The sequence below is a fragment of the Salmo salar genome, chromosome 27, assembly GCF_965601325.2.
Source record: "Salmo salar chromosome 27, fSalSal1, whole genome shotgun sequence".
NCBI classification, from domain to species: Eukaryota; Metazoa; Chordata; class Actinopteri; order Salmoniformes; family Salmonidae; genus Salmo; species Salmo salar.
The window spans coordinates 1,554,256-1,580,001 of NC_138317.1; the positions used below are offsets into that span (position 1 = coordinate 1,554,256).

The window sequence follows — 25,746 nt, forward strand, 5'->3', positions numbered from 1 at the left end:
CACAACTATCACCAGAAAACGCTGCAGAGTCCTGGAGGAATTGATTAGGTCAATAGCATGGTTGGGGTCAATTCAATTTCAGTAAATTCCGTAAGTATACTGATTCCAGTTCTCTTCAATGTTTTTTAATTGGGAAGAATTGGAATTTGGTTTTACTTCCTGAATTGACTGGAATTAAAATGGAAGTGACTCCAACCCTGGTCTGTAGTAAGCAACCCATGTCTTGTGTTTGTGGTCAGGTTTGTGAAGAAGATCGAGCACTCCTGGAAAGCTCTGGTCCATGACGGGGTAAGAGTTCAGACACACTATCCTCTGTGGTGACCTTTTTAATAAGCTATCTGCTATTTTAAACCCCTCTTTCTTCCAGGATACAGTGTCAGTGCACAGACCAGGTTTCTACGCAGACCGCTTTCAGAAATTCATGTGCAATACAGTCTTCAAGAAGATTCCATGTAAGTGCTTGAGTGTTACTCTACAAAATCTCTCTACACAATGGCTGCTTCCTGACTCTCTACCCTTCTCTAGAAGTGTGCACTCCCCGTCATGTATTGAAAAGGAAACTCCTTCCAGTCATGCTTGCACCAATACAATGCTTTTAAATGCATAATGGGGTCTGAACGAGTGCACACATCTTGAGAAGGGTAGAGAATCGGAACTCAGCCAGAGGAGCAGTCCTCTCACCACCCCTTCCTCTCCTCTTCCCCTCCAGTGAAGACATCCCCATCAAAGAAGAGCCGAGTGGGGACCCAGGGAGGCTTACGGAGGGCCAACACTGCAAGCGCCAGACCCTTTCCATTCCCCCAGCCCAGCAGTAGCAGCAGCCTAGGAGGCCCACACTCCCAAAGTACAGAGACTGAGGGAGTCAGCGGTGAGCAATGGGAGGGGAGTTTTGGAAGAAATTTAATGTGGTGATTTTATTATTTTATTATTAAGGATATAGTTGTCATTGGAAGTTGCAGTTGAGAGCACGTATCAGTGGTTGACACCTTTTACAAAACGAATGATTTATGTGTTGTCCCTCCCCCAAGTGGTGCAGTCAGGGCGCCCTGACATACCACCAAATACCCCCACACACGATGTTGTCACCAGGAACTCTGTTGAATCAACCCTCTTCAATTACTTGTTGGGAAGCTCGACGCTCGCTACCACAGCTCCCTCCGTCAGGTTTGTGTGTCTTTCTCCAAGCTGTCTCGTTATGCTGTTGTATTGAGTAATTTCCCATGGTCTCATCACTGCGTCATCACTGCATCACATCTGTGTCATGTTTATATGATTGAATCATGTGTTTATTAATCTGTCCTCTCACAGGTCTGTGGGAGAGGAGGTCCATGAGGCAGCCAGTACAGAGCAGGACGCTAGCACCCCCAAAAGGTAAATAAGGGAAATGCATTCTCAGACCTTTCCACTATAAGGTATATGCGCTACACACACAAACAAATTATCTCTTGTCCTCAGTTTTGAAGGAGTGACCTCAGTGTCATCAGTTGACGAGTGCATCGGTGGCTGTGACGTCATCTCACTCAGTGACATAGTTCCTCAGACAAGCAGCTGTTATGTAAGTATGCGATACGTCAACCGGTCAATACCTCAACCTAACAATGAAAATATTCAATACCTTAACCCTGGGGTGTCAAACTCATTCCTTGAATGGCCTAGTGCAGTGGTCACCAACCTTTTCTGAGTCAAGATCACTTCCGCAGTCAAAAAGCAAGCTGAGATCTACTGCTCAGATTTTTTTTTACATTCACCTGACAAACAGTTTTGTAGGAATGAGGTTTGGGCAGTAGGCCTAATACATTATCACAGCATATTAGCTATGTGATTGGCCTGCCAATATTGTTAATCAGACCATATTTCAAAACTGGAGCTTTGATAAGAGAATAGATCAGTTGGTTTAGCACTTGTGAGGCACTGTGGAGCATGAATTGAAGTTAGCTTTTTTATTTGACTGGACTGATGGTACCTGCATCTGATGGTCAGCAAGGTAAAATCACGACGTCAGGGATCTTAAGGTCGAAGTCGGAGCTCTAGAAAGATGCCAGAGTTTGACTTGGAATTCCGAGTTGGATGACCGTTCAAAACGATTTTTCCCAACTGCTCTCTTTCCTTTCCTCTGGTGAGACTGACCAGAGTGAGGACACCGTCTTCCACCTGATGGCGAAACTCGAGTCGCACCGCATCTGACTCATGCACAAATTCATGTTGTTCCTATGACCAGAGAAAGTTACATATTCCTTAATACAGCAGCGCTTTGCTGTATTTGTTGACAGTCTCTGTGGTAATGGGTTTTTAAAGTTATTACATTTAACGTAGGCTAGTAGCCTATTAAACTTGGCTGTGGCCAGGGTCATGGAAGCTCTGTAGCCATGGTGATTTGAGCTATCTGATTGGGCAGCGCAGTAGGTGCACTCTTTGCCGGGTAGGCGGAGTTTGTCTCATGGGAACACCCTGCTTACCCGGTGCACAGGACTTTTGAATCAAGTGCACCTACCGGCAACAGCTCATCTGGCAGATTTTTATTTTTTTATTTTCCCATGATGTCAAGCAAAGAGGCACTGAGTTTGAAGTTAGGCCTTGAAATACATCCACAGGTACACCTCCAATTGACTCAGGCTAATTGACATCATTTATCAGAAGCTTCTAAAGCCATGACATTAATTTCTGGAATTTTCCAAGCTGTTTAGAGGCACAGTCAATTTAGTGTATGTACATTTCTGACCCACTGGAATTGTGATAGGGAATTTGTAAGTGAAAAAACAATTGTTGGAAATATTACTTGTGTCATGCACAAAGTAGATGTCCTAACCGACTTGCCAAGACTATAGTTTGTTAACAAGAAATTTGTGGAGTGGTTGAAAAAACGAGTTTTAATGACTCCAACCTAAGTGTATGTAAACTTCCGACTTCAACTGTACTTGTCCTCTTGCTCAGTTGTGTACCGGGGCCTCCCACTCCTCTTTGTATTCTGGTTAGAGCCAGTTTGCGCTGTTCTGTGAAGGGAGAAGTACAGTGTTTTACGAGGTCTTCAGTTTCTTGGCAATTTCTCGCATGGAATAGCTTTCATTTCTCAGAACAAGAATAGTTAAGAGTTTCAGAATGTCTTTGTTTCTAGCCATTTTGAGCCTGTAATCGAACCCACAAATGCTGACGATCCAGATACTCAACTAGTCTAAAGAAAGCCAGTTTTATTGCTTCTTTAATCAGAACAACAGTTTAGCTGTGCTAATATAATTGCAAAATGATTTTGTAATGATCAATTAGCCTTTTTTTAAATGATAAACTTGGATTAGCTAACACAATGTGCCATTGGAACACAGAAGTGATGGTTTCTGATAATAGGCCTCTGTACGCCTATGTAGATATTCCATTAAAAATAAATCTGCCGTTTCCAGCTGCAATACTCATTTACAACATTAACAATGTCTACACTGTATTTCTGATCAATTTGATGATATTTTAATGGACAAAAAAAATGTGCTTTTCTGTGTGTGATATATATAACTCAGCAAAAAAGAAACATCCCCTTTTTCAGGACCCTGTCTTTCAAAGATAATTTGTAAAAATCCAAATAACTTCAGATCTTCATTGTGAAGGGTTTAAACACAGTTTCCCATGCTTGTTCATTGAACGATAAACAATTAATGAACATGCACCTGTGGAATGGTCGTTAAGACACTAACAGCTTACACGCGGTAGGCAATTAAGGTCACAGTTATGAAAACTTAGGACACTAAAGAGGCCTTTCTACTGACTCAAACACCAAAAGAAAGATGCCCAGGGTTTCTGCTTATCTGCGTGAACATGCCTTAAGCATGCTGCAAGGAGGCATGAGGACTGCAGATGTGTACAGGGCAATAAATTGCAATGTCTGTACTGTGAGACGCCTAAGACAGCGCTACAGGACGGACAGCTGATCGTCCTCGCAGTGGCAGACCATGTGTAACAACACCTGCATAGGATTGGTACATCCGAACGTCACACCTGCGGGACAAGTACAGGATGGCAACAACAACTGCCCGAGTTACACCAGGAATGCACAATCCATCCATCAGTGCTCAGACTGTCCGCAATAGGCTGAGAGAGGCTGGACTGAGGGCTTGAAGGCCTGTTGTAAGGCAGGTCCTCACCAGACATCCTCACCGGCAACTACGTCGCCTATGGGCACAAACCCACTGTCGCTGGACCAGACAGGACTGGAAAAAAGTGCTCTTCACTGACGAGTCGCGAGTTTGTCCAAACTGAGGCAGGAAACTACGTGAAAATTAATATTTGTCATAATCAAAACTTTTGGCCACGACACTGTGTGTGTGTGTGTGTATATATAGATATACACACACAGTCGTGGCCAAAAGTTTTGATTATGACACAAATATAAATTTTCACGTTGTCTCCTGCCTCAGTTTGTATGATGCCAATTTGCATATACTCCAGAATGTTATGAAGAGTGATCAGATGAATTGCAATTAATTGCAAAGTCCCTCTTTGCCATGCAAATTAACTGAATCCCCCCCCAAAAAACATTTCCACTGCATTTCAGCCCTGCCACAAAAGGACCAGCTGACATGTCAGTGATTTCTCTCGTTAACACAGGTGGAGATCACTCTGTCATGCTGATTGAGTTTGAATAACAGACTGGACACTTCAAAAGGAGGGTGGTGCTTGGAATCATTGTTCTTCCTCTGTCAGCCATGGTTACCTGCAAGGAGACACGTGCCGTCATTGCTTTGCACAAAAAGGGCTTCACAGGCAAGGATATTGCTGCCAGTAAGATTGCACCTAAATCAACCATTTATTGGATCATCAAGAACTTCAAGGAGAGCAGTTCAATTGTTGTGAAGAAGGCTTCAGGGCGCCCAAGAAAGTCCAGCAACGCGCCAGGACCGTCACCTAAAGTTGATTCAGCTGCGGGATCGGGGCACCACCAGTACAGAGCTTGCTCAGGAATGGCAGCAGGCAGGTGTGAATGCATCTGCACGCACAGTGAGGCGAAGACTTTGAGGATAGCCTGGTGTCGAGGAGGGCAGCAAAGAAGCCACTTCTCTCCAGGAAAAACATTAGGGACAGACTTCTGCAAAAGGCACAGGGATTGGACTGCTGAGGACTGGGGTAAAGTAATTTTTCTCTGAATCCACTTTCCAATTTATTTATTTTTTATTTTTTTTGGGGGGGGGGCATCCGGAAAAAAGCTTGTCCGGAGAAGACAAGGTGAGCGCTAACATCAGTCCTGTGTCATGCCAACAGTAAAGCATCCTGAGACAATTCATATCTGGGGTTGCTTCTCAGCCAAGGGAGTGGGCTCACTCACAATTTTGCCTAAGAACACAGCCATGAATAAAGAATGGTACCAACACATCCTCCGAGAGCATACATCCATTAATAATAATACATCCACCTGACGGGGTACAAAAACTGATGTAAACAGCATGATCATTAAACAGGTGCACCTTGCGCTGGGGACAATAAAAGGCCACTAAAATGTGCAGTTTAGTCACACAACACAGTGCCACAAATGTCGCAAGTTTTGAGGGAGTGTACAATCCAGGCTGTATCACATCCGGCCGTGATTGGGAGTCCCATAGGGTGGAGCACAATTGGCCCAGCGTCGTTCGGGTTTTGCCGGAGTAGGCCGTCATTGTAAATAAGAATTTGTTCTTAACGGACTTGCCTTTTTAAATAAAAAAATAAAAAAATAAATAAAATAAAAATAAAAAAATCCATTGCTCTCGCAATGTACGGGGACATTGGCTGCGCTGATGGACTTTATCCTCAATCAGTAGATGACGTGAGACCCATTTGAAAGAAGTACCGCAAGTAACATTCTAGTACGGAACAGTTTTTCATATTCTAGTGTCGAAAAAGTACATACGTTTCGGTATACCTTGCAACACTAATGTACATGTGCTCAGGAACTTACCTGGATCCAGGGCCAGCTCTGCAGATAATTGTTTGTTGTTCAAAAGGGCAACCAAAATGCATATTTTACAAAACGAACTAAAACAAAACACTGTCAAGCCGAGAGGTGCTCGCTCTCAAGTTGTGATCCTCATGATCCTCATGCACCTGTGGGCTTTATCAAGGCTTGACAGTTCAAATTGAACCCAGTTGCTGTTGCCCCCCTGGGAATGGAGTCTGGAAGTGGTAGTGTATAATCATGCTCCTAAGACATATCTTAATATTCTGTAACACTCTCAATACCTCAAATAGGGCTGGGCGATTTTATATCAAATTCATTTAAATGTATGTTTTTGCATAATAATCCAAATGCCTGTATTTTAGTTTTATGGGTGTTTTATGTCCGCTTGTTCTCATGTTGTCTTGTCTTTCGCTCCTAATGACAAGATGCTCATGTCTCTGCCCTAACAATGGGAGTCGTTGTCCCAAAGTCGGGAAGGCAGGTGACACGCTTGGGTCCAAAATAAGGCCATAAAAACGCATGGTGCTAATTTTGGACAGATTTTGGCGGGGTGAAACCTCTTGCTTTGCCTCTTCCTCTGTTTACACTCAAACACCAAGCCCCTCCCTCTGCCTCAATACCTGCTATAAGAAGTCAGTCATTATTAGTGAATGTGCATTATGCATTGTTCTGGATAAATTTGTAACAAAATTGTGTTTTCATAGACTTGAAAGCCAGATGGGTGATTTTTATTACAAAAAAGCAGGTTAAACTAGTTTGATCAAATTATTAGTGGGACTTACATTTAGCCTAATTTCACGCACCCTGAAGTCATTACATTATTGCTGACTGTTTGAAATGCAGTGAATTTTACCTTTAATTGTACAACAAAGCTTAATTTAGAGAACATTTAAAGATCCCCCTAAGTTTCAAAAAGGATTTTTAGGCCATATCGCCCACTCCTAGCCTCAACTTCTGAAATACCTCAACCTCTCAGTACCAAACAATGAAAATACTAATCATAGATGGCACGCAGGTGTTGTCTTCTGAAGGTAAGTTTCATGATTGACTGGGAAAAGGCCAAACTGGAGTTGTTCTTTTTTTTTTTTGTGGATTGAAACTTATCTAATCAACCTAATTTTTTTTAATTTTTTTTTTTGTTGCAGTGAACAATTTACTGTGAAAGACTGAAATGGACTTTAATGTGAGGACAATTAGGTCAAAGGAAGTCAATAGATGGGATGTGTGTAAGATGGAAAACTTTTTGAAGGCCTTATGAAAGAGAAACAATGGAAGGATAAAGCGACAGAGGTAAAGAAGGGAAACAGAGAAAAGAAAGACTGAGGGGAGTACATTTGGAAAGCGACACACTCCAGATGCTATTATGGGGACCATGCATCCAAATTCCATTGATGGGATCCTTCTCGTTTGAGCTTTCCAAACCCTGCACGGGATTCAGTAGTACTGTGTCTGAGAGTGCATGGGTGCCTTTTCTATTAGACCACAGTTGGTGTATTAGACAAGTACATCTAAGTTGTAGTTGTCGTGCATTGCATCTCCGAACGGGTGCATCTGTCAGGACCTGCACATCCCTGAAACTAAGACTCCTAGTATTGTTATATTCGAGGCAATGGTAGACATGCTACATTAATAAGTTGCCTTATGTGAGAAGAGGCTAAACAAGCCTTCACAACAGTGACCAAATGGCGTCAAGACTGTTTCTCCCTTTTGTGATTCATTCATCCTGCCTGTGAATTGGATTTCTGGAGATCTTCCATAGTGCGCTTTCCTGTACTATACTATCATTATGTTATATTGGTATATATGATTTTATTCCAAACTGTGGCACTATGACATAATGCCACTATTGGTGTTCAGAAGTACTGTTTGAAGAAAGTTTTTAAAAAATCCCTGTGACATATTTAGATGTTTGGCCACAAGCACACTGTGAATGTTACACACCCTGTATGCTGGAATGGCTAGAATGTACAGTGTTTGGTAAACCCATTAAGAAAGTATTTTAGGGCATGTAGCCAGCAGGGCCTGTAGTTTCTGGTGTGTAAAGATGGGTCTTAGCTAGCGCTTTGTGGCATTAGACAGTTGGGCCAGAGAGGGACTTAGTCGGGAAACTGTGTCCCCTTATAGAACCAGAATTTACTATGGAAAAGCACATATACAAGGATCAACAAATAGTTTCTCAACAGGATTATTTTTAGGGTATGAAAGAATACTTCTAATGATCCCCTATACATTTTTATAACTCATTCCACAACCAAAATCAATATAGAATGATTTTACACCATTATAATCCCTATGTATAATCCTTTCTACCTTTCTATAACAGAAAGCAGCCACAGCACTCCTGTAGGTGATACTTGAGGGTTCAGGTGTGGAATGTTGTCCCCTTTTGATGTTTCCATTGATTTCCTCAATGACAAAGGTGTTATTTTAAACAATATAACAGGTTCAGCCATAGCGGTATACTGAACACTAATATAAATGCGACATGTAAAGTGTTGGTCCCATGTTTCATGAGCTGAAATAAAAGATCCCTGAAATGTTCCATATGCACAAACCCTATTAGTCAGCATTTCTCCTTTGCCAAGATAATCCATCCACCTGACAGGTGTTGCATATCAACAAGATGATTAAACAGCACGATCATTACACAGGTGCACCTTGTGTTGGGGACAAAATACCACTCTAAAATGTCAAGTTTTGTCACAACACAATACCACAGGTGTCTCAAGTTGAGGGAGCTTGCAATTGGCATGCTGACTGCAGGAATGTCCACCAGTGCTGTTGCCAGAGAATTGAATGTTTATTTCTCTACCATAAGCAGCCTTCAACGTCGTTTTTGAGAATTTAGCAGTACATCCTACCGGCGTCACAACCACAGACCACATGTATGGCGCCGTGTTGGTGAGCGGTTTGCTGATGTCAATGTTGTGAACAGAGTGCCCCATGGTGGGATTATGGTATGGGCAGGCATAAGCTACAGACAACGAAAACAATTGCATTTTATCGACGGCAATTTGAATGCACAGAGATACCATGATGAGATCCTGCGGCCCATTGGCATGCCATTCATCTGCCGCCATAACCTCATGTTTCAGCATGATGATGAACGGCCCCATGTCACAATCTGTACACAATTCCTGGAAGCTGAAAATGGCCCAGTTCTTCCATGGCCTGCATATTCACCAGACATGACATTGAGCATGTTTTAGATGCTCTGGATTGACGTGCACAACAGCATGTTCCAGTTCCCACCAATATCCTGAAACTTCGCATAGCCATTTGAAGAGTGGAACAACATTCCACAGGCCACAATCAACAGCCTGATCAACTCTATGCGAAGGAGATGTGTTGCACTGCATGAGGCAAATGGTGGTCACACCAGATACTGACTGGTTTTAGTAAAGGGTAAAAAAAATGTATTGGCTAACTACTATATTCATTATCATTCTGCCAGACAATGCATTGTCCCGATATTAAAGAAATGAGCAAGCTATTTTAATATACAGCTGAATTACATTCGAAACCTCTAGAGCAACTATGACACACACAGCCTATGTTTGTAAATAGTTATATTTATTAGTATTTTCTCATTATTTATGTCTGTCTTAAAATGCCTTCTCCAAAAATGTATTATGTACTGCAGTGATTGTATGCGATATTGAGTAAGAGGTAGATTGCATTTCTCGTAATGAAACTAACATTCAACTGTCAAACTTTTCCTATTTTTCTGTGCTGTATTTTTGTAGTGACTATTACAACTAACATTCCTGTTAAAATGCTTAATGTCAAGAGTTCAACAACCTGGTATGATTGCTTTTCTTTGTATAAACTATGTGTGGGTGTAGAAATCACTGAAATGCCTTTTCATGTGTTGTCAATTGCCTTTCCATGTTCTTCAGGGACAGGCATATTTTCATACTGTATTCCTACCTGAATTCATTAAAGATAAAGAATGAAATAATTGCCTTGTAAGTGGAAAATACTTTTGCAGGATTTACTGTGTGCTGTTTATTATTGAAAATGTCTGATCAATATGCTTTGTGCAATATTACACATTTGGGTATCAGAAAAAATCAAGGTCTTTGAGGTAAATTGTGATCAAACGTACATCTTTTAGTAGGGTGTAGGGGTGAAAAAAAAGTAGGTATAAAATAAATGGAGCCCACATACTCAAGCTCACTCTGGCTATCTACGATTCAGAGTACTCCCTTTTGAGTGTGCCAGAGTGCAGAATAACTAATGAATTACGAACCCACCCCTAGTTCCGGGTGGAGAAAATTGCATACTGTGCATGGTTATCTGCATAGTTGTGCTCTGTATTTACAAGTCGGTAATCGCATAATGTAGTTGACATTACGATAAGGAGACCCAAAAAAATCTGCTTTTCAATAATTAACTATAGTAAATGTCGCAGTACTATTTTTCTGATGTAATCTCAATTATCCGGTAGATGGCGATAGTGAGCCACTACATCCATGACCTCGCTATGCAAGGTCAGTGAGCGACATAAACTGTTAGTTAGCAACAAGCAATAATATGATAGCCCCGGGTTTCCCAAACTTGGGACCCCAAGGGGTGCACGTTTCGGTTTTTGCCCTAGCACTACACAGATGATTCAACTAATAATTTGAATCAGCTGTATAGTGTAAGTGCAAAAACCAAAATGTGCACCCCTTGTGGTCCCGAGTTCAGGAAACGCTGTAATAGCCTGTGCACTCCTTCATAGATGAAGGATATTAGCCTGGAGCTAGCCTTGCTAGACCCATCTCCCGGCTAGCCGAAGAGGTCCATCAGCCACTCCTTGGGCTACAATTCCTATTTTGCCAATCGGTCTGGACCCCCGCCGACCCATCACGACTGGATACCGACGTAATTCGCCCAGGGGGTTTATCAACTGGCTCCTCCATCGCGACTTCCCCTGAATGCCCATCTGCTAGCTGCGGCCCACTAGCTGTCTAGAGCATATCGGACTGTTAGCTTAAGAGGCCCATCAGACAAATTCTTTGGCCACTATACCTATTCTGCCAATTGGAGCCCTGCTGATTCACGACGACTGGTCTGCAGACGTAACAGCACGAGGGGGCTACAACAGACTTTCTTCCGTTGCAACGTCCTTCTAAGGCCTTTTTGCTAGCCCCGGCCCGCTAGCTGCCTGAATCGCCGTGTCTCCAGCCCGAGCCACTCACTGGACCCCTATGATCACTCGGCTACGCATGCCTCTCCCTAATGTCATTATGCCTTGTCCATTGCTGTCTTGGTTAGTAATTATTGCCTTATTTCACTGTAGAGCCTCTAGCCCTGCTCAATATGCCTTAGTTAACCCTTTAGTTCCACCTCCCACACATGCAGTGACCTCACCTGGTTTAAATTATGTTTCTAGGGACATTATCTCTCTCATAGATTAACCTCCACTGTATTCACATCCACCATACCTTTCTCTGTACATTATGCCTTGAATCTATTCTACCGTGCCCAGAAACCTGCTCCTTTTACTCTCTGTTCCGAACGTACTAGACGATTAGTTCTTATAGCCTTTAGCCGTACCCTTATCCTATTCCTCCTCTGTTCCTCTGGTGATGTGGAGGTTAATCCAGGCCCTGCAGTGCCTAGCTCCACTCCCATTCCTCACCGTTGCCGCTTGCTATAGACCACCTTCTGCCCCCAGCTGTGCCCTGGACACCATATGTGAATTGATTGGCCCCCATCTTTCTTCAGAGCTCGTGCTGTTAGGTGACCTAAACTGGGACATGCTTAACACCCCGGCGAGGAGGCCTTTCTAATCGACCTGGCCCGGGTATCCTGGAAGGACATTGACCTCATTCCGTCAGTAGAGGATGCCTGGTTATTCTTTAAAAGTGCTTTCCTCACCATCTTAAATAAGTATGCCCCATTGAAAAACTGTTTGAACCAGGAACAGATATAGCCCCTGGTTCACACCAGACCTGACTGCCCTTGTTCAGAACAAAAACATCCTGTGGCGTACTGCATTAGCTTCGAATATGCAACTTTTCAGGGAAGTTAGGAACCAATATACAGTACACAGGCAGTTAGGAAAGCAAAGGCTAGCTTTTTCAAACAGAAATTTGCATCCTGTAGCACAAATTCCAAAAAGTTCTGGGACACTAAAGTCCATGGAGAATAAGAGCACCTCCTCCCAGCTGCCCACTGCACTGAGGCTATTGGAGGCTATTTTGTAAATGACATCGCCGAAGTCGAGGATCGGTAGGATGGTCAGTTTTACGAGGGTATGTTTGGCAGCATGAGTGAAGGATGCTTTGTTGCGAAATAGGAAGCCGATTCTAGATTTAATTTTGGACTGGAGATGTTTATGGGAGTCTGGAAGGAGAGTTTACAGTCTAGCCAGACACCTAGGTATTTGTAGTTGTTCACACATTCTGTCAGAACCATCCAGAGTAGTGATGCTAGTCGGGCGGGCGGGTGCGGGCAGCGATCGGTTGAAGAGCATGCATTTGGTTTTACTAGCGTTTAAGAGCAGTTGGAGGCCACGGAAGGAGTGTTGTATGGCATTGAAGCTCGTTTGGAAGTTAGTTAACACAGTGTCCAAAGAAGGACCAGATGTATACAGAACAGTGTCGTCTGCGTAGAGGTGGATCAGGGAATCACCCGCAGCAAGAGCGACATCGTTGATATATACAGAGAAGAGTCGGCCCGAGAATTGAACCCTGTGGCACCCCCATAGACTGCCAGAGGTCCGGACAACAGGCCCTCCGATTTGACACACTGAACTCTGTCTGAGAAGTAGTTGGTGAACCAGGCGAGGCAGTAATTTGAGAAACCAAGGCTGTTGAGTCTGCCGATAAGAATACGGTGATTGACAGTCGAAAGCCTTGGCCAGGTCGATGAAGACGGCTGCACAATACTGTCGTTTATTGATGGCGGTTATGATATCGTTTAGTACCTTGAGTGTGACTGAGGTACAGCCGTGACCAGCTCGAAAACAGGATTGCACCGCGGAGAACGTACGGTGGGATTCGATATGGTCAGTGATCTGTTTATTAACTTGGCTTTCGAAGACTTTAGAAAGGCACGGCAGGATGGATATAGGTCTATAACAGTTTGGGTCTAGAGTGTCATCCCATTTGAAGAGGGGGATGACCGCGGCAGCTTTCCAATCTTTAGGGATCTCGGACGATACGAAAGAGAGGTTGAACAGACTGGTAATAGGGGTTGCTACAATGGCGGCGGATAATTTTAGAAAGAGAGGGTCCAGATTGTCTAGCCCAGCTGATTTGTCCAGGTTTTGCAACTCTTTCAGAACATCTGCTATCTGGATTTGGGTGAAAGAGAAGCTGGGGAGGCTTGGGCAAGTAGCTGCGGGGGGTGCAGAGCTGTTGGCCGGAGTTGGGGTAGCCAGGAGTAAAGCATGGCCAGCCGTAGAGAAATGCTCAATTATCGTGGATTTATCGGTGGTGACAGTATTACCTAGCCTCAGTGCAGTGGGCAACTGGGAGGAGGTGCTCTTATTCTCCATGGACTTTAGTGTCCCAAAACTTTTTGGAGTTAGAGCTACAGGATGCAAATTTCTGTTTGAAAAAGCTAGCCTTTGCTTTCCTGACTGACTGCGTGTATTGGTTCCTGACTTCTCTGAAAAGTTGCATATCGCGGGGACTATTCGATGCTAGTGCAGTCCGCCACAGGATGTTTTTGTGCTGGTCGAGGGCAGTCCGTCTGGAGTGAACCAAGGTCTATATCTGTTCTTAGTTCTACATTTTTTGAAAGGGGCATGCTTATTTAAGATGGTGAGGAAATTACTTTTAAAGAACGACCAGGCATCCTCGACTGACAGAATGAAGTCAATATCCTTCCAGGATACCCGGGCCAGGTCTATTAGAAAGGCCTGCTCGCAGAAGTTTTTTAGGGAGCATTTGACAGTGATGAGGGGTGGTCGTTTGACCGCGGATCCATAGCGGATGCAGGCAATGAGGCAGTGATCGCTGAGATCCTGATTGAAACAGCAGAGGTGTATTTGGAGAGCAAGTTGGTCAGGATAATATCTATGAGGATGCCCATGTTTACGGATTTAGTGTTGGACCTGGTGGGTTCCTTGATCATTTGTGTGAGATTGTGGGCGTCTAGCTTAGAATGTAGGACTGCCAGGGTGTTAAGCATATCCCAGTTTAGGTCACCAACAGAACGAACTCTGAAGCTAGATGGGGGGCAATCAATTCACATATGGTGTCCAGGGCACAGCTGAGGGGGGTCTATAACAGGCGGCAACAGTGAGACTTATTTCTGGAGAGCTTCTAACTGTTTGGGCATAGACCTGGAAAGTATGACAGAATTTTGCAGGCCATCTCTGGAGTAGATTGCAACTCCTCCCCCTTTGGCAGTTCTATCACAGTGCCGGTGGGTGAAGATTGGATAAATTAAAATACCGTGAGAATTGTCGCTATTGTCATGAATAGAACAGATTGGGTATCTATCCAATATTACAATTAGAGCTGTCTGCCTATGTATTTTAGAAAACAATAGATGACTGGCTAGCATACAGGTCAGCTCCAACCACTAGCTTTATAGCTATAGTTAGCATTTCCTGAACAAAGCAATCAAACTACCAATTTAAAGAAACGTGTAGCGTTTTACACCCCCCTTTCCTAATTTCCTTACATTTTGTGGCTGCACAACACCGGAACTGCTTTGTTTACAAAGATTATGATTTTGTCTATAGAAATCCCCGAACACACTTGTAGGCGATGTCATCGCGTCAAACTGCGCATGTTTAGGCCGTCAAATCAAAGGCACTCCTTCGATATAAATAATTAAAACGTGTCACTTTCATGGGGTTGGAGTAATAACATGCTAAACTAATTAAGACATTGGCTCGAATCTATGTTGTCTCTTCCAGAAAAATAACAACTAAGGAATAATGTTTCACTTCTGTTTGGTCTGTTTCGCAAGCACGGTAGTCTCGCGATATTGCGCATCTGGTGTAAAAAGGCGTTACGATTGTGCGGGCTCTTCATTTTATGTCTTTGAAATGTGGTGCTATCAGCCAATCACATTTCCTGTTAACCTCTTCTGTCCAATAGCCAAGCAACGTTCTTACATTTTCGTCAGAGACCAGAAAGTTTTCGAAATGGGTCTCGAAAGTACTATGGTCTGGTAAGAACAACACACATCTTGTTTGATTTATATATTTCATAAATTAATACATTATACAAAAGAATGGCTGGAAACGTCGATGCAGTTGTATACCTTTTGGGATAAAATTGTTGATACTAGTTAATCTGAAATAGCGGGATTATACTGGACTGGCTGTCGGGGCTGAGTCATCACTAGTATCGGTGACCGGCAACATCAAGGGCAAAATTCGTGAACAGTTTTCATTATCGCATAACGTTACTTGACAAATGGATAACAAACCAGTGGTGCCCGTTTGCCTGTTATTAACTAGCTTTACCTGCCATTTAGCTAAACGTTAGCTTGGTTTTTATGCTAATCACAACAGAGTTTGTCTAACGTTAGCTGCTGGCTAGACAGACTGATATTAGCTGTAGCTAACAGTTTCCGTTTTGGATTGCAATTTATTATTGTTCTTCATATTTCCGAGTGTACATTTCTTGGTCCCTGTTACATATTTCATATTTCTGGGTGCTGTAGCTTGGCTAGAGTCTCCTGGCCCTGTGACTATTTATCACCCCGGTCTCTAAATTTGATTCATTCTCCTAGACCTCCCATTTATAGTTGTCCTACATTCTTGTCTCTAGAGTCCAGATTGGCATAAGAATGGCCATTGTGAAAACAGGTGCTTAGCAATAGAGCTGGGCGATATGGACAAAAATCCATGTCGCGATATTGCCTGAATTGGTAAATGGAACGATACATTTACAACATTCATTTGCATCAGTTTTTTAAATGATCCTTTAAACTACTATGGTTAGTTTGATGGTTGTAGTATCATCAATTGTCCCATTTTTAAAGCTGCAATATGTAACTTTTTGGGCGACCTTGACCAAGATTCAAGAAATGTGAGTTATAGATCTTTCATTCTCATTGAAAGCAAGTCTAAGAAGTGGTAGATCTGTTGTATGTGCGCTATTTCTATTCTTCCCATTCTTAAATTTAGTTTAGCTTTTTTTGGTTTTGAACACCAGCTTCAAACAGTTGAAAATACAATATTTTTGGTTATTGAAAAGATATTTCACAGTGGTAGAATTATTCTCTACTCATGGTTTCTCACATAAACTGAAATTAGGCAAATTATTTGAATTTTACCGACCAGGAAATGGCCAAGCGATTTCTGCATATTGCACCTTTAACAAATAACCCATATTAGCACACTTATTTAATTTCACATTTCTCTAGTATAGGCAGGCTCCGTTATCAGCAAAATGCCTGTGTTAAGTGGTCGGTGTTGATAATTTTCAGTTTATTTTCCCAGCTCTACATAGCAGCATTAACCATTCTGATAATCCTATGTTCTTCAGTCAGACTCATTTATGTCCCTCTCTCATCGCCAGTGTGGACAATAGTGAGTATATGCGCAATGGCGACTTCCTGCCCACTAGACTACAAGCCCAGCAAGATGCTGTCAATATCGTCTGTCACTCCAAAACTCGGGCAAACCCAGAGAACAATGTCGGCCTCATCTCGATGGCTAAGTAAGCTTGTGTTTTTTTGTGTGTTCAAAACATGAGTTGTCTGACAGAACTGGGAGAACAAAATAACAATTCTGGAACTATTCTATTTCATATGAACATTGAGCCTGAGACAAATTGAACTGTGTGGTCTGTAAAATGAATCCTCTATCATCAAATAGTAGTGTTTAGATGGCAAGCTGATGCCTTGACTGACATTCAGACAAAGTCCCTGTTTTTAATGCTTTTTGTTTTGGACTTTTTATGCTTGACTGCAGTAACTGTGAGGTTTTGACCACACTGACCCCGGATGCGGGCCGCATCCTGTCCAAACTGCACGCTATCCAGCCCAAAGGCAAGATCTGCTTCTGCACTGGCATCCGGGTGGCCCATGTGAGTGTCATTGCCCCTGCAGAACATTTCTTAGAAAATGTCATATGCCAAATTATGTTTTTATTTTCAATATTCTGAGTTACACAAAGTGTGCAATTGAGCAGGCTAATGTTTGTGGGTGTGTGTTATGGGTTTCATGCATAATGGGTTTCCACCCATGTCTCTATGTAGCTGGCCCTAAAGCACAGACAAGGGAAGAACCACAAGATGAGGATCATTGCCTTTATAGGAAGCCCTGTGGAGGACAATGACAAGGATGTGAGTTTGCCACTTACCAGTATCTTCTCTAAAAATATATTTCTCGCAATGGTACCATTTTCTGTCACATGATATTTGTATAAACTACTTGTGAAATTCATGTACAGTATGGCTGGGCCCACACAAGGTAGTGTATTGAGTGTTTTCAACAATAGACATGGAGCTTGTCACCATGGTTACTTGTCTCTCTCTTTTTCTCACCCTCTCACCCCCTGTCAATCTATCTCCCCCACAGCTTGTAAAAATGGCCAAGCGCTTGAAGAAAGAGAAGGTCAATGTGGATATTATAAATTTTGGGGAAGCGGTAAGAATGGTTTCCTTATGCCAATATTTTAATGAGCCTTGTGTGTGTGTGTGTGTGTGTGTGTACACGTACATACATACAGTGTATTCAGACCCCTTTACTTTTTCCACATTTTGTTACTTTATGGCCTTATTCTAAAATTGATTAAATACACTTTTTTTCTCATCAATCTACACACAATACTCCATAATGACAAGGCAAAAACATGCTTTTGACATTTTTGCAAATGTATTAAAAATAAGTATTTGGACCCTTTGCTATGAGACTTGAAAATGAGGTCTGGTGCATCCTGTTTTCTTTGATCATCCTTGAGATGTTTCTACAACTTGATTGGACATGATTTGGAAAAGCAAAGGTCCCACAGTTAACAGTGCATGTGAGAGCGAAGGAATTGTCTGTAGAGCTCCGAGACAGGATTATGTCGAGGCACAGATCTGGGGAAGGGTACCAGAAAATGTCTGCAGCATTGAAGGTCCCCAAGAACACAGTGGCCTCCATCATTCTTAAATGGAAGAAGTTTGGAACCACCAAGACTCTTCCTAGAGCTGGCCGCCGTGCCAAACTGAGCAATTGGGGGGAGAAGAGTCTTGGTAAGGGAGGTGACCAGGAACCCGATGGTCACTCTGACAGAGCTCCAGAGTTCATCTGTGGAGATGAGAGAACCTTCCAGAAGGACATTCATCTCTGCAGCACTCCACCATTCAGCCCTTTATGGTAGGGTGGCCAGACGGAAGCCACTCCTCAGTAAATGGCACATGACAGCCGTCTTTATTGCCAAGACTATGAGAAACAAAATGATCTGGTCTGATGAAACCACGATTTAACTCTTTGGCCTGAATGCCAAGCATCATGTCTGGATGAAACCAGGCAAACCTGTCACCATCCCTATGGTGAAGCATGGTGGCAGCATAATTCAGTGGGGATGTTTTTCAGCAGCAGGGACTGGGAGACTAGTCAGAATCGAGGCAAAGAGGAATGGAGGAAAGTACAGAGAGATCCTTGATGAAAATCTGCTCCATAGCGCTCAGGACCTCAGACTGGGGTGAAGGTTCACCTTCCAACAGGACAACGACCCTAAGCACACAGCCAAAACAATGCAGGAGTGGCTTCAGGACAAGTCTCTTGAATGTCCTTGAGTGGCCCAGCCAGAGCCCGGACTTCAACCCTGTCGAAACATCTATGGAGAGACCTCTGCAGCGACGCTCCCCATTCAACCTGGCAGAGCTTGAGAGGATCTGCAGAGAAGAATGGGAGAAACTCCCCAAATACAGGGGTGCCAAGCTTGTAGCGTCATACCCAAGACGACACGAGGCTGTAATCGCTGCCAAAGGTGCTTCAACAAAGTACTGAGTAAAGGGTCTGAATACTTACGTAAATGTGATATTACATTAAAAACATTTTTTTTATAAAAGTGCAAATAAATTCTACAAATCTATTTTTGTTTTGTCGCTATGGGGTATTGTGTTTAGATTGAGTTGGGGAAATAACTATTTAATACATTTTAGAATAAGACTAATGTAACAAAATGTGGAAAAAGTCAAAGGGTTTGAATATTTCTGAATGCACTGCATATATACAGTACCAGTCAAAAGTTTGGACACTTACTCATTCAAGGTTTTTTATTTAGTTTTTACTATTTTCTACATTGTAGAATAATAGTGAAGACAAACAATGAAATAACACATATGGAATCATGTCGTAACCAAAAAAGTGTTAAACAAATATTTTAGATTCTTCAAAGTAGCCACCCTTTGCCTTGATGACAGCTTTGCACATTCCTGACATTCTCTCAACCAGCTTCATGAGGAATGCTTTGCCAACAGTCTTGAAGGAGTTCCCACATATGCTGAGCACTTGTTTGCTGCTTTTCCTTCACTCTGCGGTCCAACTCATCCCAAACCATCTCAATTGGATTGAAGTCAGGTGATTGTGGAGGCCAGGTCATCTGATGCAGCACTCCATCACTCTCCTTCTTGGTCAAATAGCCCTTACACAGCCTGGAGGTGTGTTTTGGGTCATTATCCTGTTGAAAAACAAATGATAGTCCCACTAAGCGCAAACTAGATGGGATGGCGTATCACTGCAGAATGCTGTGTGCCTTGAATTCTAAATAAATCACTGACAGTGTCACCAACATAGCACCATCACACCTCCATGATTCACGGTGGGAACCACACATGCAGCGATCATCTGTTCACCTACTCTGCCTCTCACAAAGGCGGTTGGAACCAAAAATTGAAAATTTGGACTCATCAGACAAAAGGACAGATTTCCACCGGTTTAATGTCCATTGCTTGTGTTTCTTGGCCCAAGCAAGTCTCTTCTTATTGGTGTCCTCTAGTAGTGGTTTCTTTGCAGCAAAATCGACCATGAATACCTAATTTCACGCAGTCTCCTCTGAACAGTTGACGTTGAGATGTCTGTTACCTTGAACTCTGTGAAGCATTTATTTGTGCTGCAATACTTTTGTATGTATGTGGACACCTCTTCAAATGAGTGGATTCAGCTATTTTAGCCACACCTATTGCTGACAGGTGTATAAAATCGAGCACACAGCCATAGACAAACATTGGTTCTAGAATGGCCTTACTGATGAGCTCATTGAGTTTCCACGTGGCACCGTCATATGATGCCACCTTTCCAACAAGTCAGTTTGTCAAATTTCTGCCCTGCTAGAGCTGCCCCAGTCAACTGGAAGTCCTTTTTATTGTAAAATGGAAACGTCTAGGAGTAACAACTGCTCAGATGTGAAGTGCTAGGCCAAACAATAATATGTCCTCGGTTGCAACTACCGAGTTCCAAACTGCCTCTGGAAGCAACGTCAGCACAAGTACTGTTCGCCAGGGTTTCCATGGCCGAGCAGACGCACACAAGCCTAAGATCGCCATACGCAATGCCAAGCGTTGGCTGGAGTGATGTAAAGCTCACTGCCATTGGACTTCGGAGCAGTGGAAACGCAATCTCTGGAGTGATGAATCACACTTCTCCATCTGGCAGTCCGACAGACGAGTCTGGGTTTGATGGATGCCAGGAGAACGCTACCTTCCCCAATGCATAGTGTCAACTGTAAAGTTTGGAGGACGAATAATGGTCGGGGTTGTTATTCATGGTTCGGGCTAGTCCCCATAGTTCTAGTGAAGGGAAATCTTAACGCTACAGCATACAATGATATTCTAGACCAGTGGTTTCCAAACTTTTTATAATCCTGTACCCCTTCAAACATTCAACCACCAGCTGCGTACCCCCTCTAGTACCATGGTCAGCTTACTCTCAAATGTTGTTTTTTGCCATCATTGTAAGCCTGCGCCACACACTATACGATACATTTATTAAACATAAGAATGAGTTTGAGTTTTTGTCACAACCCGGCTCGTGGGAAGTGACAAAGAGCCAGGGCACAAATAATAATAATCAATAATTTTGCTTTTTATTTAGCCATCTTACATATAAAACCTTATTTGTTCATCAAAAAATGTGCTTAACTCACCACAGGTTAATGAGAAGGGTGTGCTTGAAAGGATGCACATACCTTTGCAATGTTGGGTTGTATTGAAGAGAGTCTCAGTCTTAAATCATTTTCCATTCACAGTCTGTGCCTATATTTAGTTTCATGCTAGTAAGGGCCGGATATCCACTCTCACATAGGTACGTGGTTGCAAAGGGCATCAGTGTCTTAACAGCGCAATTTGCCAATGCAGGATACTCTGAGTGCAGCCCAATCCAGAAATCTGGCAGTGGCTTCTGATTTAAATTCAATTTTCACAGAATCGCTTATTGCAATTTCGATGAGGCTGTCTTGTTCAGATATCGGTAAGTGGACTGGAGGCAGGGCATGAAAGGGATATCAAATCCAGTTGTTTGTGTCATCCATTTCGGGAAAGTACCTGCGTAATTGCGCTTCCAGCTCACTCGGGTGCTTCGCTATAGCACATTTGACATTGTCAGTAAGCTTGAGTTCATTTGCACACAAATAATACGATGGAAAGACCTGTGTCTTGTCCTTGTTAATGCAGACAGAAAAGAGCTCCAACTTCTTAATCATAGCCTCAATTTTGTCATCTCTCAATTTAAAAGAAATGTGTCAATACTTTGCCCATTGATAACCAGCGCACTTCTGTATATTGTAAAAGTATATTGTAAAAGGAATTCGCTTGGCAGCAAGAGCCTCTCGGTGGATACTGCAGTGTACCCAAGTGGCGTCGGGAGCAACTGCTTGCACGCGTATTACCACTCCAGTGTGTCTCCCTGTCATGGTTTTTGCGTCATCAGTACAGATACCAACACATCTTGACCACCAAAGTCCATTTGATGTCACAAAGGTATCCAGTATTTAAAAATATCCTCATGTACTGCTTTCCAGTGGTTTGCAGAAGAGGATGTCTTCCTTAATTGACCCCCATAAACGTAACGGACATATACCAGGAGCTGTGCCAGGCCCGCCACGTCTGTTGACTCATCCAGCTGTAACGCATATAATTCACTGGCTTGTATGTGAAGCAGTAATTGTTTCAAAACATCTCCAGCCATGTCACTGATGTCGTGAAACAGTGTTGTTTGATGAAGGCATTGTCTGTATAGTTTTCCCAGCCATATCTGCGGCAGCAGGAAGAATAAAGTCCTCCACAATAGTATGGGGCTTGCCTGTCCTAGCCACTCTGTAGCTCACTGTATAAGACACTTCTAGCCCCTTCTTATTAATTGTATATGTTGCTTTTATACATGTCTTACTACTTGAAAGTCGTCTTTATTCTTGCTCAAACTCCCGTGGCTTATTTTTCAAATTGTCATGTTTCTAAATGTCTGCACAAGAGTAAAGGTTTCCCACGAGAGAGTAACGGTTAATGTGATTGAATGTTAATTATGTGACTAGGCTACCTGTATTTGACATCGTGTTATTTCGCTGAACACTGGATGGTTCATTTATTTGGGCGACAGTGAAACGAGGCTGCTCAGGCGAGAGAGAAACCTCACCCAAATGTGTATAGCCCCGTTGGAAAATCTAAATGTACTGTTTGAAAATGTGAGAAAAAAAATCACCTTCTTATTTGGCGTGCCCCCGATGGCATTGCGTGTACCCCTGGGAATACCTGTTCTGGACTATTCTGTGCTTCCAACTTCGTGGGAACAGTTTGGGGTAGGCCCTTTCCTGTTTCAGCATGACAATTCCCCCGTGCACAAAGTGAGGACCATACAGAAATGGTTTGTCGATCTGTGTGGAACAACTTGACTGGCCAGCACAGAGCCCTGACCTCAACCTCATCAAACACCTTTGGGGTGAATTGGAACGCCGACTGTGAGCCAGGCCTAATCGCCCAACATCAGTGCCCGACCTCACTTCTATAGTGTTGTTGCTGAATGTAGTCACTGCAGCATGTTCCAACATCTAGTGGAAAGCCTTCCAGAAGAGTGGAGGATGTTATAGCAGCAAATGGGGAACCAATTCCATATTAATGTCCATGATTTTGGAGTGAGATGTTAGACGAGCAGGGTTCCACATACTTTGGGTTATGTGTGTGTATTTATTACAGGAGTATACAAAACATTAAGAACATGCTCTTTCCATGACAGACTGACAATGCTATGATCTCTTATTGATGTCACTTGTTAAATCCACTTCAATCAGTGTAGATGAAGGGCAAGACAAAATATTTATGTTCCTTTTGAACAGGGTATGGTAGTAGGTGCCAGGTGCACCGGTTTGTGCCAAGAACTGCAACGCTGCTGGGTTTTTCACGCTCAACAGTTTCCTGTGTGTTTCAAGAATGGTCCACCACTCAGAGGACATCCAGCCAACTTGACACAACTGTGGGATTCATTGGCGTCAACGTGGGTCAGCATCCCTGAGGAACACTTTCGACATCTTGTATTGTCCATGCCCCAACGAACTGAGGCTGATCTGAGGGCAAGTATTAACTCCTGAATGGCTCATTCTCTCCCTCCCCTTCTCCCATATTCTCTGTTGTCTTTCTCTTCCTCCAGGAGTTCAACACAGAGAAGCTGACCGCCTTCATCAACACTCTGAACGGGAAGGAGGGGATGGGCTCCCGCCTGGTGACTGTACCCCCAGGGCCCAGCCTGGCTGACGCCCTGCTCTCTTCCCCTATCCTGGCTGGAGAGGGAGGCTCCATGATGGGCCTAGGCGCCAGCCACTTTGACTTTGGCGTGGACCCCAGCGCTGACCCCGAGCTTGCTCTGGTAAGAAGGCAATAGTTATTTTTTTTTAACGTTTTGGTCATTTAGCAGATGTTCTTATCCAGAGTGACTTAGTCAAGTGAACCAGAGTTATCAGCTGTATTATTGTTTCCCTGGCCTCTAACTGTGTGCCCATCTACTCAGGCTCTGCGTGTGTCCATGGAGGAGCAGAGACAGAGGCAGGAGGAGGAGGCTCGCCGGGTGGCTGTTGCTTCTGCAGCCGATGTCACCACAGTGTACGGTAAGGAGAGGGAGGGTAGGGATAGATGTCTCTCTAATGAGTAGGTTTTGTATCTCTTGTCTGATGTTTTTTTTATGCCTAACCATTCTCATTTCTAAAGTATGTAGGGTTTAAAAGAAGAGAATACTGATGTTTGTACTGTATGATGGTTTAATTGACCAATTCGCTCGCTCTCAGAATCTGAGGAGGCCCTGCTAAAGATGTCGGTGACTCAGCCTGAGACTGGTGGAGCTGCAGTACTGCCTGACTGCAGCAATATGACCGAGGAGGAGCAGATTGCATACGCCATGCAGATTTCCCTGGCTGGAGAAGGTGGGTTATAATCACCATCCACACTCATGCTTTCTGAATAGCACCCACTGACACACACACTTGTTAGCTGTGTGGGTGATTTTAAAAAGTGATTGTAGGTATTTATAAAAAAACAAACAAAAAAACAACAACATTTGGATTCAAAGCTTGGGACCTACCAATGACCCAGACTGTCGTAGTTACACTGACGCACTGCAAACCAAAACAAAGGGACCGATGCGGCCACTTACCATTGCCAGATACATATCGATTTTCCATATGATATACATTCTATTTGATTTTGACTCTCCCTCCATTCCCTACCAACCCGTCCCTGTGATCAGAGTATGGAGATGTGATGGCTATGGACACAGGTGCCCCCATGGACACTGAGAATGCCAAGGTAGGTAACTCGCATGATCAATGAAATCAGGAACCTTACAATTTGTTGTTCAATACATTCATGTGTGGTATCGGTCTGCAAAAAATTCCCAGCTGCATTTTATGAAACGTGCTCTCTCTCTTGATTGTGTATGTTCTCTATCTCCCTTCCAATCAGAATCACCTTTATTTGCCAAGTACATTTACAGGTACCAGGAATTTGACCTGATGAAATGATTCTGACAACAATAAGCAGAATATACAATCAGTGCCCTTCATTAATAATGTGCCTTGTGGCTCTTCCTCAGGAGGACGATGACTATGATGTAATGCAGGACCCAGAGTACCTCCAGAGCGTTCTGGAGAACTTGCCAGGCGTCGACCCTAACAATGAGGCCATCCGAAACGCCATGGGCTCCCTGGCCTCTCAGACAGGCCCACCCAAGCCTGACAGCAAAAAGGACGAGGAGAAGAAGAAATGAGGAATGGGGACAGACAGATTGACGACACCCATGTGGTTGCGTACGAAATGGCACCCTTTTCCCTAAATAGTGCACTACTTTTGACAGCGCACTGGTCTAAAGTAGTGCACTATAAGGAATAGGGTGCCATTTCAGATGAAACCATGGACAACCAGACAAAGACAGGGTAGTTGACACTGACAGACTAATGCAGGGTTACATACAGGAACACAGTTGGACGGACACTAATGCATGATATGACTTACTGATGACGGACTGTCGACAATATCCACAAGCACACACACATAGACCAGACAACAGTAAGACCAAACTGGGATGCCACCAGTCTTTACTGCCATTCAATTGGATATGATCTTCTTATCTGCATATAATCTCAGTGTAATAGACATCATTTCTGGTTTCTCACTGATTTACCCTGTCTTAACTGACTTACTCGCTAAGTGGCATTTAATGACAGGTCCCCAAGCTTGTAAACTAAACAGTATCCTTTTTTCATTTCTTTTTTTTCTTTCTGTTGCAATAAAAAAGATGGATGAAGGTTGTTGGTATGAATGTTTTCTTTTATGACCCTCTCAACTCCATATAGCTAGAACAGGAACGTTTTATAAGAGAACATGTTTCCCATGCCAATAAAGCCCTTACATTGAAATTGAATTGAGAGATGTGTGATCTGTGGCAATTAACATATCTGG

At 43.2% G+C, this 25,746-nt stretch overlaps 2 protein-coding genes across 9 annotated transcripts in view; both read left to right on the forward strand.

Annotated features, from left to right (window-relative positions):
* LOC106588159 (phosphatidylinositol 4-phosphate 5-kinase type-1 alpha) overlaps nucleotides 1-9,875 on the forward strand; it is a 27,127-nt gene extending 17,252 nt beyond the window's left edge. For 4 of the 5 annotated variants that reach the window (XM_045709496.2, XM_082970290.1, XM_082970291.1 and 1 more), the window contains 6 exons: nucleotides 240-288; nucleotides 368-452; nucleotides 710-868; nucleotides 1,029-1,164; nucleotides 1,309-1,371; nucleotides 1,456-9,875. In XM_045709496.2, the coding sequence (XP_045565452.1) occupies nucleotides 240-288; nucleotides 368-452; nucleotides 710-868; nucleotides 1,029-1,164; nucleotides 1,309-1,371; nucleotides 1,456-1,681 (718 nt within the window). In that variant the 3' untranslated portion in view covers nucleotides 1,682-9,875. The remainder of the gene's footprint in view (nucleotides 1-239; nucleotides 289-367; nucleotides 453-709; nucleotides 869-1,028; nucleotides 1,165-1,308; nucleotides 1,372-1,455) is intronic. The other variant, XM_014176852.3, reaches the window with a different exon arrangement.
* A 4,981-nt stretch (nucleotides 9,876-14,856) lies between these two features.
* Nucleotides 14,857-25,708, forward strand: LOC106588160 (26S proteasome non-ATPase regulatory subunit 4). 4 transcript variants are annotated; one of them, XM_045709497.2, is made up of 11 exons: nucleotides 14,857-15,037; nucleotides 16,396-16,536; nucleotides 16,779-16,905; nucleotides 17,077-17,163; nucleotides 17,399-17,467; nucleotides 23,136-23,297; nucleotides 23,447-23,662; nucleotides 23,804-23,900; nucleotides 24,078-24,212; nucleotides 24,536-24,594; nucleotides 24,881-25,708. In XM_045709497.2, exons 1-11 carry the CDS (start codon nucleotides 14,913-14,915, stop codon nucleotides 25,052-25,054), a joined length of 1,392 nt encoding a protein of 463 aa, XP_045565453.1. In that variant the 5' UTR covers nucleotides 14,857-14,912; the 3' UTR covers nucleotides 25,055-25,708. The 4 variants fall into 4 exon arrangements, with proteins under 4 accessions (XP_045565453.1, XP_045565454.1, XP_045565455.1 ...); XM_045709498.2 differs by having other exon boundaries at nucleotides 16,791-16,905; XM_045709499.2 differs by lacking the exon at nucleotides 23,136-23,297.
* The last annotated feature ends 38 nt before the right edge of the window (nucleotides 25,709-25,746 follow it).

Bases quoted from the DNA above. Each gene is read 5' to 3' on its own strand.
- LOC106588160 (XM_045709497.2), top strand. From the start codon at position 14,913: ATGTGGTGCTATCAGCCAATCACATTTCCTGTTAACCTCTTCTGTCCA. The intron at 17,164-17,398 runs GTGAGTTTGCCA...TCTCCCCCACAG, and splicing joins TGGAGGACAATGACAAGGAT to CTTGTAAAAATGGCCAAGCG. The intron at 23,663-23,803 runs GTAAGAAGGCAA...CCATCTACTCAG, and splicing joins CTGACCCCGAGCTTGCTCTG to GCTCTGCGTGTGTCCATGGA.